At 44.4% G+C, this 15,492-nt stretch overlaps 1 protein-coding gene across 1 annotated transcript; it reads left to right on the top strand.

Moving 5' to 3' along the window:
- Positions 1–1,237: 1,237 nt before the first annotated feature.
- LOC135936657 (uncharacterized) lies at positions 1,238–14,615 on the top strand. Its single transcript, XM_065479543.1, is given in 12 exon segments — positions 1,238–1,335; positions 3,870–3,916; positions 3,999–4,077; positions 4,136–4,338; positions 4,393–4,571; positions 4,633–4,774; positions 4,833–5,055; positions 5,108–5,361; positions 5,421–5,635; positions 5,696–5,771; positions 8,284–12,011; positions 12,014–14,615. Coding segments are annotated over 11 exon segments (7,533 nt in total). The 5' UTR covers positions 1,238–1,335; positions 3,870–3,894; the 3' UTR covers positions 14,426–14,615.
- Positions 14,616–15,492: the final 877 nt, after the last annotated feature.

Here is a 15,492-nt window from a genome sequence, read left to right as displayed (position 1 = left end):
ATCACATTATCTAAAAAATAAAAATTTCAAAGCAGGCCTTAAATATATTGGGAAAATCTGAAATTTCATTTTGAGGAGTACGTGGCGACACAGAAGAACTAGATAAAATGAACTTTGTCGAAAAAACAGTTATTCCCTTTGACAATAATTATAATTGCTTTATAAAAATCAAAACATGCATGCTAAAATCAAATTAATAATTTGGTCCTTGGTGAGTATAGGGAAATATTAATTCGTAATGTTAGGTGCAAATAACGAATTAAATTATTTCAATTGAGCACACGATTTAAGGATTTTAAATTATTTTTGGCCAGTTAGCTGCAGCTGCGGTGATTTTGATAAACAAATTATTTACGCTGCCACCGTGAGTGAGTGTGAACCCGCAACGCACACACCACTACACCCAGCGACGCTTTTACCCGGCTGTCGGGAGATAATAAATTTCACTGCGCGCGCCGCGGCGAGCACTCGAGCACAAGCGGCCTCCACACACTGGGTCTTTTCCTAAAAATGTAGAGCACCAACCAATTTAGATGAAGAATTGACATTTTTTCAAGAGCAAAAATCAGCAATTAAACAATTTGATTTTAAAATTTACATAATTCGATTATGAGTGCATCAATTAAAATTGACAAAAAAAAGAATTTTCATGTATTTTAAATGAATTTAATAAAACTGACAGAATTTATGTGTCTTAGAAAACTTTATTTAATGCATTTTAGCTTCCATATCCCAAAATAAGTAATTTTCGCGGATTTGACATCTCGTCCCTGTCTTGTCTGGTACAATGTAATTCGTGAAATGTAAAATCATTGCAATAGATTTCACAGCTTTAAATTTATTAAATTCACAAATGGAACGCACAGCATCAGAGGAGTGTATATGTTTAGTTTGATGTGTTCCAGCATTTTAATTATTTATGAATTAATATATAAATATCCACAACCCACGACATTGCCATTTCACTCAAAGCACCAAGAGAAAAAACTGAAAACTTCTGTACATTTTTAAAAGCCTCAGTGCTTTATTTTATTATTATTTATCATTTAAAAGTCCGCGCGCGGTTCGCCAATTCTTGTGTGATTCACGCGGTGGGCGACAGATGAGAGAGCGCGATGGTTTTCTTGGCAGCAAACAAAACACGTGGTCTCTGACGTCCTATCCCTCTCGTTTTTAGATATCGAGAGCGACCAAAGCATTGAACGCGGAGCGCGGAGAGCAGCAGTGTGACTTTCGAGTGAGCCGGCGGTGGCTGTGCGAGCGGCGAGCGAAAGTCTCATGTCGTGATTTTCGGAGGAAAAGTCGAATTTGGCGCACCTTCGACCTGCTGGAGCGGTGAGTTTGGAAAACACGAAGCTGGAAAAGCGCATTTCTTATTGAAAATTGAGCTGTACGAGGGCAGCGTTTATTATTTTTGAGATAATTGTGATGTTTTTGCAAAAGTAAGACTTTTTTACACAGAGTAAACCGCTTCTGGGTTAAAAATCGCCAAATGGGCCCCGACAGGCACAGAACTCGGGGGTGTGGGTGCGGAATCAAGTGGTCGAAGGCCTGAATCACCCTCAGTCCCATAGAACAATTAAAAACAAATCAGAAAAAGTTGCACTTTATGCGTTGATTTTCAGGGGTTTGGGCGCGGGGGAGGGTGGTCGGGGGTGGCAGTGGGCAAAGGGGGACGCAGAATTTTACGGCGAGTATGACCGACATCGGTTTTTGCCCGTGCGACCCATAGGAACCGAGCTAGGAATTTTTTTAAGGTTGAAAAAACGTGGTTTGTGACATTTCAAAAATTTGGTTTTTGGGGCCTGGCCGGGGCCCCGTTTACCGGCAGACGGGTTTTTCTATGCCAGACGATGCGCCTCAATGGTGCGGGTCCGCTCGTGTGTGGTTTTTTTAAAATCCGACCATTTTTTGACACGAAGATGTTTTTATTTGCCAAAATTCAACCGCTTGTCCTTTCGTCGATCACGACCCCTCGTTGGATGCGTCCCGATCTGGCCTTGAACCTGACACACCCTGACGACCTTTTTCAGGAGCAACCCGTCGGGCGCGCGCAGCGCCAATGGGCGCTAGCCAGAACTTATTTTTAATTTTTAATTATATCTTGTGAGATATATACATACAGCCTTACTTTATTGTGATCTCTCCTTTACCACATATTTTATCCCAGGACGTCCGCAAATGTTTAGCTATTTTAGTTCTTTTGGTTTCTCTGATCTTAATTTTTTTATTAGTTCATCGCGTCACACTAGGCTGTGAAATTTAGAAGAGAAATTTAATTGAGCACGATTTAAGTATTTTAAACCATTTTTCGCCTTCTGCTGCAGCTGCGGTGTGTTTGATAGACAAATTATTTACGCTGCCGCCGTGAGTGTGAATCACATCGCACACGCACCACCACACCCAAGAGACGCTTTTACTCGGCTGTCGGGAGAGAATAAATTTCACTGCGCGCGCCGCGGCGAGCACTCGATCCCAAGCGGCTTCCATACACCGGGTCATTTCCTTAAAATAAAGCATAATTTAGAATGAGAATCAGGAATTATTTATTTTAGGGTGAAAAACAGCAATTGATCATTTGATTTTAAAATTTACTTAAATCGATCGTGAGTGCATCAATTAAAATTGACGATAAAAAGAATGTTCACTTGGTATAAATGAATTTAAAAAAACTGACAGAATTTTTTGTCTTAAATAAAATTTACAACGCGTCCACACATATTTGATGTAAAGCATATTTTCGCTTTTTTTATCTCAAAAAAATTATTTTTCCTGGATTTGGCATCTTGTTCCTATGTCATCTGGTACAACTTAATTCATGAAATGTAAAATCACGGCCGGACGTCATCCAGCGTTTGCTGTAAATTTGATATCTTTAATTTCGCTATTATTATTAACTTATATGTTTTAGTTTGAAATGTTCCAGCATTTTAATTCTATATGAATAATCTCAACATTGCAATTTCACTCGAAGCACCAAGAGAATAAACTGAAAGCTTCAGTAAATATTTAAAAGGACCCTTAGCCTCGGTGCTTTGTTTTATTATTTACCATTTAAAAGCCAGCGCGCGGTTCGCCAGACGCCAATTCAATTCAATTGATTCACGCGGTGAGCGGCAGAGGCAGATGATTGAGCGCGACGGCAGCGTAAGCATGACATGATGTATGGTCTCTGATGTCATCTCTTCCGTTTTTTTATATCGAGAGCGACCGAAGCAATGCGGAGAGAAGCAGTGAGACTTTTAGCCTGATTGTGAGTGAGTGGTGGCTGTTCGAACGAAAGTCTCATGTTGTGATTTGCGGAGATAGTCGAATTTGGAGCACCTTCGACTAGTCTACACCAAATAATGGTTTTGAATTATCTATATTTATCGATGTAATATATCGTCTGAAAAAACATCGATGGTAAAATATCATCCTATATAACCAATGAGGCTGATTACGGCACCGTTTTTTAGCTCGACCTTGAAACACTGTAAAATGCTAGCCTTATGCCCTGGCAGGTGCCACAACCTAGGATCTGTCCTATGGCAACTTTTGGCCATTTTTCCAACGCCGCGGACAATTTTGACACTGTTTACATCCGCTCGGGATTTTTCAGGCTTCTTCAATGATATTCACGCAGCGCACAATCACGTGCAGCGCAATTGTCTCAACGAACAGTTGCCCGAAGGTTCGAGGGTGCAGGGAGCGTAAGGGACCTTGGGCACTCCGGTTGGCTGCGGAGCCAAGCGCTTATTGTATAACCAAAAAATGTATACCTGTCACACTAAATTTGATATACCGTTTATCGATATTTCGTGATCGCATAGCAATTTATTAGGGTTGTAAGTTAAGCATTTAGCTAATGAAGGTTTCTTGTATTTCAGGAGTCTATGCAGGTGTTACAATACAATGGAAGAAATATTGAAAAAAGGTAAAACAATGTTTTTATATTTAAAACAAAATACTATATAAGTGGTTGGGAAAAGAAATTAAAAAAACATGAATTTTTTTAGGTGAAGAAGAAGGTCGTCCCATCGGGCAGGCAAATCTAGGTTTCTTTAAGACGGACGCCCAGCTAAATAAAGCAAACGAGTAATGATATACCTTCAAAACTTAAGAACTTTGAAACTGACTGTCCTTTTGTTCAAAGCGTCTTTGTACTTGTCGTCCATTATGATTTTGAAAGCCAAGAAATTGCTCGAACAGGGAATCCCCTTGACGTGCAGAACCTGAAGACATCTTTAGGAAAAAACAGGAACTGCAACTTTCGTGATCTTAAGTCGCCGGAAAAAAAGGATTTGCTCGATTTTCTTGGTGATCAGGATAAGCTGTTGCGATTTTTCTCCTCGAAGGGTTAGCACAGACTTTAAATAATAGTATTTTAAACTGAATTTGTTTAATCTGTAGATCCCCCAGACGTGTTTCTTCTTTTCGTACTTTCTCATGGATATGAAGATGGCATCATTTATACCGACCACTTGCTTGACAATCAAACAACGCACGCTCATTTCACGACGGATGAAATCTTTGACTCGATGAAAAAGTTGACAAGGTTCGAAAAAAGCCTCAAACTGATCAATTTCGGCGTAGGTTCCAGACTTATTTTCATGAAAACCCGTTATTTAAAGGGAGTATTCGCATTTCCAGCCCTGTCGTGGGTTATTGGCCGACTCCAAGTTCAACAGGAATATGAACGTGTGTGAAGGGTCGTACAACAACCGTAACTCCTGCAGGATCACATTCACTCCAGCAATCCACAACTTGGTGGTGTTCTATTCAACTGTCGAAAGTATGCTTCGACGTAATTATTTATCAAACTTAATTTTAAAATTTCTTCCCTTTCAAAGCAACGCTAGCGAACTCAAGTGAACGTGGGTCTTGGTTTGTACAAAATTACTGCAACTGTTTGAATCAGACTGAGGAAAAGTCATTGTTGGAATTCCTCTCGGTTGTGCAGAACAACGTGCACTTTGCGTCGCGTGCCATGACTAATTTGAAAACAAGTGAATCCCTGGGTCAGACGCCAGAAATAAAGATGTTTACTCAAGACCGAGAATTCTTCATTTCAAGGTGGAGTACTATCAGTTTATTTTAATTTAAATATTTATTGGTTCACTTTCAGGACACTGATTGCTCCAGTGACGCATCCAAGAACTGATGGAAAAATGGCGAAACCAGGGTCAAAAACGACGTATTCCAAAACATTCACAAGGATCTCTGATGAAGGACAGAACGTTAGAGGTCGAAACGCATTCATTTTGTTTGCGCAACATGGTGCACAAGTGCAAGAACTGGTTAAGGCAGTTCGTAACTTGGACTTTGAGACAAGATCGTTTCAATTAAACAAACTCTCTTTGAACTCGTATTTCACAATATGTAAGCCTCCCATTTTTGGTCAACATCGAAACTGACTTTGATACATACGAATTTCTCAGGTAGCGAGTTGGAGCATGACGTCGGCTGCATTTTGACATGTATGTTCGGCGAAGTGAGTGAAAACGATAAGAAGGAAGTTTGCATACTTGTCGGCAAAGAGAAGAAACCAATCACAGACATTCTGCACAGATTTGTCGGCCCGAAAAACGCCCAGTGGATCGGGAAGCCGAAAATATTTATTCTAATTGATCATGATGCCTTGAAAAGTGACACAGTAAGTCATTACTCGTAATTTTGAATGTTAGAGTTTGTTTTAATTGAGCTCTTCTCTAAGCATTTACAAGAGAGAAAGTATGAAATATCGGCTACGAATCACAGTGGCTGGCTGGTTCTGATTTTAAAGGATAAAGGTAACTACAGTATTTGATAAAATAATGTGTTTATGACTACAATATGGTAATTTCACCCCCCCCCCCTATACGTCTCGACTTTTTCCGCGCGACCGAGGATTCGCCCCCCGGCAACTCCGGGGTGCACGGCCGCCTCGAGTTGCGGGCGTCCCCGTGACGTGCGGCAACCCTAGGGAGCGAGGCCACCTCGAGTTCGGGGCGTCCCCGTGACAGGTGGCAACCCTAGGGTGCGCGGCCGCCTCGACTTCGAGTGGTCCCCACTGCGTGTGGCAACCCTAGGGAGCGAGACCGCCATAAGTTCGGGCCGTCCCCGTGGCATGCGGCAACCTTTGGGAGCGCGGCCGACTTAAGTTGGGTCCGGCCGTGTGGTGTCTGGCAACCCTAGAGTGCGCGGCCGCCTTGAGTTTTTGCCGTCACTATGGCGTGCGGCATCCCTAGGAAGCGCGGCTGACTAAAGTTGGGTCCGGTCGTGTGGTGTCTGGCAACCCTAGAGTGCGCGGCCGCTTTTAGTTAGGGCAGTCTCTACGGCGTGTGGCAACCCTAGGGTTCACGGCTTCTTGGAGTTTGGGCCGTCCCTATGGCGTGTGGCAACCCTTAGAAGCGCGGCCGACTTAAGTTGTGGCCGGTCCTGTGGTGTCTGGCAACCCTAGAGTGCGCGGCCGCCTTTAGTTAGGGCAGTCTCTATGGCGTGTGGCAACCCTAGGGTTCACGGCTGCTTGGAATTTGGGCCGTCCCTATGGCGTGTGGCAACCCTTAGAAGCGCGGCCGACTTAAGTTGTGGCCGGTCCTGTGGTGTCTGGCAACCCTAGAGTGCCCGACCGCCTTTAGTTTTGGTCGTCCCGATGTTGTCTGGCAACCCTAAGAGGCGTGGAAGACTTAAGTGTTAGGCGTCTGATGGGAGAGTGGCAACCCTAGGGTGGGCGGCCGCCTTGATTTTTGGGTGTCCCTACAGCGTGTGGCAACCCTATAGTGGTCGGCCGCCTTGAGTTCGGGCAGTCTCTACGGCGTGTGGCAACCCTAGGGAGCGAGACCGCCTCAAGTTTGGGCCGTCCCCGTGGCGTGCGGCAACCTTTGGGAGCGCGGCCGACTTAAGTTGGGTCCGGTCGTGTGGTGACTGGCAACCCTAGAGTGGTCGGCCGCCTTGAGTTCGGGCAGTCTCTACGGCGTGCGGCAACCCTAGGGTTGGCGGCCACATTGAGTTTTGGCAATCTCTACGACATGTGGCAACCCTAGGAGGCGTGGTAGAATTTAGTGCTAGGCGTCTGATGGGAGAGTGGCAACCCTAGGGGGGCAGCTGACTCCAGTAGGGGGTAGCTACGTGTATCGGCCGCCCTACTCGGGCGCCTGACAAAACTTATTCGCGAACTCTGGCGATATGGCAACCCTAGGGGGGCAGCTGACTCCAGTTGGGGGTAGCTACGAGGATGCGGCCGCCCTGCGGCGTCATTTTCTACGACCCCACGCTAATGCCGACGCGAATTTCGGCCCGATCAGGGCTTCCGTTACGAAGCTAACCCCGGGGGTTGGCAATTTCGGGGCCCCGCCAGACCCCTTTCCCGCGATATCCGACCCAGGGTCCCCGTGCTTGTCCGGCTCGCCTCGTCCGCCTCCCGCGCCTTCGCGAATCTCGCGCCGATCCGACGACCAACCCCGCGGGTGCCCCTCGTTCGCGGGGCTCCAGAGCGCCCCTCGGACTTTCGCGGGCTCCCGCGACGACGGCGCCCGACTCCGCGACCCGCGCGCCGCGGCCCGCGCGAACTTCGGCCCGATCGGCGCGGCCGTTCCGCGGCCACCCCCGGGAGCGGCGACTTCGGGGCCCCGCCGCGCACCCTTCCCGCGCTCTGCGACCCCGGGTCCCCGTGCTCGTCCGGCTCGCCTCGGCCGCCTCTTCCATCCCTGAAAATTTCGCGCCGATCCGCTGACCCTCCCCGCAGGTGCCCCTCGTTCGCGGGGCTCCCAGGCGCCCCGCGGACTTTCGCGGGGCGCACGCGCCCGCGCGGCGGCCTCCCGGGTCGCCGCCGGTGCCGCCCGCCGAATCACGGCCCGATCGGCGCGGCCGTTCCGCGGCCGCCCCCGGGAGCGCCGACTTCGGGGCCCCGCCGCGCCCCTTTCCCGCCCTCGGCGACCCCGGGTCCCTATGCTCGTCCGGCTCGCCTCGGCCGCCTCCGTCGCCCCCGCGAGTCTCGCGCCGGTCCGACGACCCGCCCCGCGGGTGCGCCTCCTTCGCGGGGCTCCCGGGCGCCCCGCGGACTTTTGCGGGGCGAACGCGCCCGCGCGGCGGTTTTCGGAGTGTGCCCCGGAGCCGCCCACCGAATTTCGGCCCGATCGTTAGACGAAAGTTTTTTCGGGGGCGGTTTTCGCCCCCTCGGGGGCGTCCGGCGCCCGGGCGCCCATTTGCGAAAACGCTCGCGGGGACCTCCCCGGCGATCCTCCGTCGCTAACTCGACTTCGAATTTTTCAATTTCATTGTTTTTTTAATATATAGTAAGAAACTTAAAGATGTGTTTAATAGAATTGTTAAAAAAGCTGATCAGGATCTTCAAAAGCGAGGATCTCAAAAAAGGGAAAAGTCTTCAAGAACTTTTGTATCCTTTGCTAATTTCTGAATCAAAGAAGAACACTGTTTTGATCAACTCCACGCTGCAATACCTTCTCGACTTCCCCGACTGGCCACGAACTTTTGTCAGTCAAAGTTTCAGTTTGAGGTATGATGAAAACTCGACGGTAAAAATCTTTGAATTCGATGAAATGGTTAGAGAAGCGAAAAAATCATTTGAAAAGGGTCAAGTTTTGCTCATGAGTTCCATTGCTGGAGCCGGAAAGACGACAGTTCTCAAAGAAATCACTTACCAACTCGGGAAATCCGACCCTGACTTGAAAATTTTGTATATCTCGCTGAAGAAGCATTCGTTTACCATTTTGGACAAGCCCAGACTCAACCAATTCCTCGCGCATGCAACACATCACTCCACAGACGATATCAAAAGGTGGATTGAAGAGAAAAGGGCCGTTGTTTTCTTTGACGGATTCGATGAAATCTGTCCTATTCTCAGAGAAAACGTTATCACATTGTTCCATACTTTGAAAGTAAGGCAAGTTCCCATGTTTATCGCCACGAGACCCCACGAGGCTGAAATAATCAAGGAACGAATTAACAGCGAAGTACTTGTAGGGGTGGAACCTCTGAACGAAGAAAAGCAAATCGAGTTCTTGAAGGTTGTAGCTGGAAAGAATGAAGAAGAATGCAAACAGTTCATTAGTGATTTTGAGGAGAAGGATATTTTGGAAAATCCTTTGCACCTCACATTGCTAGTCTCCAGCAAAAGCGAAGGAAACTTGTATCAAATTTACGCAAAGGTTGTTGAAAAGAAACTTGAGCTGTGCCTTGTGAAGGATGGATTAAATATTGACGACAAGGCAAATTTCCCCCTAAAGATGGCTTTGGCTTTGAGTCATCTCCAACTGATTGCTTTGCGCTTCCTGAGGAATGAGAGCCTGATTGGACACGGAATAACTAAGGAAGACTTGGAAAAGATGAACGATTACGGCGTTGCGACTGTTCTAGACGGAAGAGTCACTTTTTTGCATCAAACGTTTGCTGAATTCTTGGCCACAAAGCAATTCTTGAAGGATTTTGATTCGTCACAAGCATTGGATTCGGCGCTGTTCCAAGATAGCACATCTGCGCAGTGCAGGAAGTTTTTGGACCTATTCTACCGCACCCTGGAAGAAGAAGAAGAAGAAACAGAAGACTTAGAAGATCATGTGGAAGCTCTTTTAGCTGTTGCAAAATCCATTGAACCTGTTATTTTCTTGAAAAAAATTGTTGAAGATAATCTGAGACAGGTTTTCACAATGGTTAAGCCCAGAATTTCGTTTCACGCAGAATCAAATGCTTCCATTTGCATAGAAACAAGCCCAGAACTGTTGATGAGTGCAATCGGCACAGAAGAAATCGCTGTTCAACTGCTGGAGATGGGAGTTATTGATGAACTTGGCTTAGAACAAATTTTGCCTGATTTGCTCCGGAAAATTGAAGAGAATAATGCGGTTATCATCCTGGACAAATTAAGATTGGAATTTTCGAATCTGCCTGACATGATTGATGCCTGCTACTCAAACGTATCTGAAGCGAGCAAAAGGCTGATGAAAGTAGGATTTGCAGCAATTCGAAAAGATTTTGACATACTCCTCGATTTGCTTATCCAGAATGGAATTCGTGCTGTTGATGCATTTGAAGAAGAAGAAAACAGTCTCTTTATGGCTTGCAGATATGGAAGTGTCAAGTGCTTGAGAATTCTGCTCAAACACGGAGCCCAAAATGTATTTTACGCTAGTACTTGCTATGATCCATTGAATGTGGCCACCGAATTTGGTCACTTGGACCTGGTTAAGGTCATTGTGGAAGAAAAATCCAGCGCGTTCAAGCGAAACGAATCTACATTGGTTCTTGATGGGCTGCGAGACATTTGGAATCCTTTCCAATATGCTATCATGTACGGACGCAAAGAAATAGCTGCTTATTTGCTCTCAAAGTGCCCAGCTTTGATTGATATTAAAACGAAGGACGGAAAAAGCCCTATGCACTTGGCAATTCTTTTGAGAAAGTGGGAAGTACTAGATTGGCTAGCTCATTTACCAAACTCTGATGTCAAATCTTTGATCCCGGACAGAGATAGAAAATGTTGGACGCAATATGAGCTTGAGAATTATGAGCACTTCTTGCTGCTTAAAAGTGAAGTCAAAGAAAAGGATAAACAGGGGAGAACAGTCCTTCATTACGCTGCGAAATATGGTTATACAGAACTTGTTGCAAAGTTCCTCGAGGCCGAAGCCGACATCGATGCGAAGGATGTTGACGGCTGGAACGCATTACACTATGCTTGTCTTTTAGACAAAAATATTGACACAATTAAACTGCTACATTCACGGAGCAAACACCTTGTTAAAACAAAGACAAGAAGAGGACAAACAGCTTTGCATATTATTGTGGAAAATTGCAACCAAAACGATTGTGGAAGAGCCATTTCAAGTATTGTGGGCATTGCGAAATTCTTGGTTGAAGACGCTGGAGTCGATTTAAGTGTCAGGGATAGCCTAACAAACAAAGCTGCTAGTATAGCTGCCGACAGAGAACTAGACAAATCATTAACCATTTTTCTAAGAGCACAATACATCGATCCCTCTACCGAGAATGACTTGAAGAATTCACCGGTACCTTTTTCTTTACAAGAAGCTGGTGATTTACTGTCCCTGCAGCAGTGGATTCAACAAGGCGGAGAATTGTCAATGAGAGATGAATATGGACGTACGGCATTACAATTAACAGAAGAGAAAGGGAAGTTTAGATTGTTACATGTGAAGAACGAGCCTGGACTCAATGAACAGTACAAAGAACGAAAGAGTGAGGGCTCGCTCTTGCTTGCCTGTAAACAAAAGAATTGGGATAAGATTAAAAATTTGCTTAATACCAAGAATTTGAGCATTAACAGGCAAGACAAAGATGGAAGAACAGCTCTGCAATATGCCGCAGAAGAAGGAAACTTGGATTTGGTTCAACAGTTGCTTAGCCAAAGAGCCGATGTGCATTTGAAGGATCACAATGGATGGACTGCGTTACATTACGCCATTCTTACGAACAATCATGTTTTGTTTCAAAAGCTGCTCGACAGTGGTGCTGAAATCAATACGAAAACTAAAAGAGGAGAGACAGCTCTGCACCTCACAGCCTACAAAGGCTTTACAGAGTTAACGCAGAAATTGATTCAGTGTGGCGCGGATGTAAATTCGAAGAACAATCATGGCTTAACATGTTTAAACTTCGCCACAATTAATAGAAATCAGAAATTGTTGGAAGTTCTCTTGAATAATAATGCTGACGTAAACAATGAAAGTCAGTATCTAGGATGTACCGCTCTACACCTTGCAGCATTAGAGAACTATCCAGAAATTTTGGAAAAGCTGGTCAATCACGGTGCCGCTGTGAATTTAAAAGATAAAGATGGATGGACATCTCTACACATAGCTGCAAGGTTTAACCCAGAACTGTGCCAAAAGCTGCTATACCACGGTGCCGATGTGAATTTAAAACAAAGAGATGGATGGACATCTCTGCACTTAGCTGCAAGATTTAACCCAGAACTAAGTCAAAATCTGTTGGACCACGGCGCCGATGTGAATTTAAAACAAACTGAAGGATGGACTACTCTGCACATAGCTGCAAGATATACTCCAAAATTAGTGGAAAGCTGCTCTACCACGGCGCTGATGTGAATTCAAAAGAAGGAAATGGAATGACCGCTCTATATATCGCTGTTGCGCAACATAACTTTGAATTATTGCAAAAGCTGCTCGACTACGGCGTTGATGTGGATTCACAACTCCAAAATGGATGGACTGCACTGCACCTGGCAATAGATTTGAACTGCCCAGAATCAGTGCAAAAGCTTCTCGAAAAGGGTGCTGATATTAATGTACAAAACGTCAATGGATGCAGCGCCCTTGAATTTGCAAAAGCACAGAACTATGGAGCACTTGAGGAAATGCTGCTCGACCAAAGTATTTGTAATAGTACAAAGCAAACGTCAGAAATTCCGGCACTACAACTCGCCATCGGTTCAAATAATTTGGAAGCTGCTGAAGACCTTATTAATAATGGCGGTGATTTGACTGTTCGAGATAAGAACGGAAGAAACATTTTACGACATGCTTTAAAGCACTTTGAAATGGTGAAATTCTTGCATGAGAAAAATGGTGAATTAGTGAAGCAAGTGACAAATAATGGCAATACATACCTGCACATTGCCACTGAAAACGATGACTGCCCCTTTGAAGTGATCCGTTGGCTCATCGAAGAAATTGCAATCGATGTGAATGTGACTAATGAACTCGGTGAAACGGCGTTCATGATTGCATGTAGAAAGAATCGAAGCGACGTCGTCGAATATTTTTTGTCACATGAGGGCATCGACTTAAGCAAAGAAGATACAGGTGGGAGGACTGCCCTGCACCACGCCGCCAGATCAGGATGTGTGGATTTAGTGCGAAATCTGCTCGATCGTGGCGCTGATTTGACAAAGAAGGACACTTACAACAGAAATGTCATGTTCTATGGATTAAAAAAAATTGAAATGATTTTATATCTATATAGGAAAAACGTTGAATTCGTTAAGGAATTGGATAGGAGACAAACCACTTTACTTCTGTATGCGATTAAAACAGATATTAGAGTTGAAAAGGATGTGGTTCATTGGCTAATTGAGGAATCGGGAATCAATCTAAATGCCGTGGACAAAGACGGCGATTCAGCTATTATTATTGCTTGCAAGAAGAGAAAGTGGGATTTTGTCGAAACTCTGTTGACGAAGGATGTGAATGTCCGAGTTAAAGACACAAAAGGAAAAACCCTTCTCAACTGTGCTGCAGAAACAGGAAATCTGGATTTGGTGAAGAAGCTGGTCGAACGAGGTGTCGATCCGACTTTGAAAGACAATCTCGGAAAGAATACATTGCACTACGCACTGCAATACTTGGACATTGTGAAAAGTTTGGACAGAGCGCTGGTGAAGGAAGTGACCAAAGATAAAAGCACTTCCTTGCACCTTGCAATCGGGATGTTTGAATATTCGATTGAAGTGATTCGCTGGCTCTTGGATGAGGCTGAGGTAGACGTAAACGCTAAAAATGAAAATGGCGAGACTGCGTTGATGACAGCCTGTTCAAAAAATAGATTTGAAGTCATCCAAATTCTTCTGGACAGAAAAGCAGACGTCAGCACTCAGGATCACAAAGGACAAACTGCTCTGCACCATGCTGCAAGATCGGGACACTTAGACTTAATTAAACTGCTGTTTTATCATTTAGCCTCGAAGAAGGTTGAAGATGACTCGTCGATCATCCTACAGACTCTCGTTGAGCTCGTCAAACAAGTTGACAAGGAGGACAACACATTGTTAATCTTGGCGATGAAAAGTAGCAAGAAGGTTGATGAGAATGTGATTAGTTGGCTTCTCGAGGACATCAAATTAGATTTGAATGCCAAATTAGATTTGAATGCAGTTAACTGCAAAGGCGAATCAGCGCTTCTTCTTGCTTGCAAGCACAAGAAATGGGAAGCCGTCGATATTTTGTTGTTCAGAGAAGACACAGACATCGGTTCCAAAGATCAGAAAGGAAGATCTCCTTTGCACTGGGCTGCAGCGTCTGGAAACTTGGATGTAGTGCGGAAGCTGATCGATCGTGGCGCTGACTTGACTTTGAAGGACAGCGACGGAATGAACGTGTTGCACCATGCCCTGAAAGACGTCGAAACGGTCAAATTCCTCCACAGGCTGAACAATGGGCTTGTAAAGGAAATAACTGAAAACGGAAGTACCTGTTTGCACCTGGCAATCATTCGCGGCTTACCGGAAGTGATTCGTTGGCTAGTCGATGAGGAAATCAAAGTCGAGCTGGACAAATGTAATGAGCTTGGTTTGACCGCTCTTATTCTTGCATGCCGCAGAAATATGTGGGAGGTCGTTGAGCTTTTGGTGTACAAGAACGTGGACATCAGCAAACCAGACCGAGCGGGTAAAACTGCTCTTAACTACGCTGAAGAATCAGGACATTTTGAATTAGTGGAAAAACTGCGCGTGTTAAGCGATATTAAATAATGATGTGATTATTTTTTATTAACTTTAATTTAAAGGGAAAATAATATTAGATAGCTTTGTGTTGAACTGTATTATAAATTAAAATACCTGTTTTTTCCTGTTTACCCTGTAGGGAAGGTTGAATTAATGTATATCTTTTAGTTCTTTCATTAATTTTGTAGTGACAAATTAAATAAAATTGTTATAATAATGTTCTGTTTTTATTTTCAAAATAATTAAGCAGCAAAAACAGATTTCTCTTAAGACAGAAATAAATACAGTTTAATAATAGTAGAAATCTTATTTTTAAAACCTTCATAATCAGATGAGTCTCATTTTTAATTTTACCTGGCTTAATCGATGTTTCCAGATTGGAAGGCATTGCAAGAAGGAATGATTGAAATAAATTAAAAAGGAAACTTCCATAACTTTTACATATTTTTGTTCATTTTAAAATTTCAAAATACTTCACAACAGTCTCTTGTCAAAGATTGGAAAAAAATTCAATGCAGCAGGTCGACTCGAAATTCAGGCGAGCTAGTCTTACCCCTCAGGTTCTGATTCGGCAGCAGCTGCGGCCGAGTTTTGCGAGGCGAACATGTCTTACAGGTCTCTCAGGGTCAGCGGTTAATCCTGGTCCTTTAGCGTGGCTCAGGGTAGCGTTCAGATTATTCTCATCCGTGCCTCTAACCAGAAAGCGGTGCACCTGAGTCTCCTTGAAGCAGAAAACGAACTACACCTTGAGCCAGGGTTGACACAACACCTATTTTTCCATCCTTGGGAAGATATTTCGACTTACATGTCCTGGTCCATGCAGTGGCTCGTTTACACTGTCCTCTCCTCTCCTGACAGACGGTAATTTATTGGCTGAAAATATTTAATAAAAACATTTTGTTTTCAATGATCTGCTAATTAAAAATTATATTTATCTATCCAGAATTTTAATTTACCAGTTCGTTTGTCTGGAAATTTGTAAATTTGTTGCGGATATTTTTTTATTTAAATAAAATCAACCTGCAAAAAGCAACACGTGTTTTTCTTGCTCTTTTGACACGTAGGCGGGGAATAGCCATTGCTGACAGTTAAAT

The sequence above is a fragment of the Cloeon dipterum genome, chromosome 2 (genome assembly GCF_949628265.1).
Source record: "Cloeon dipterum chromosome 2, ieCloDipt1.1, whole genome shotgun sequence".
In the NCBI taxonomy this organism is placed as follows: Eukaryota; Metazoa; Arthropoda; class Insecta; order Ephemeroptera; family Baetidae; genus Cloeon; species Cloeon dipterum.
This window is presented reverse-complemented; position numbering and strand designations above follow the sequence as displayed.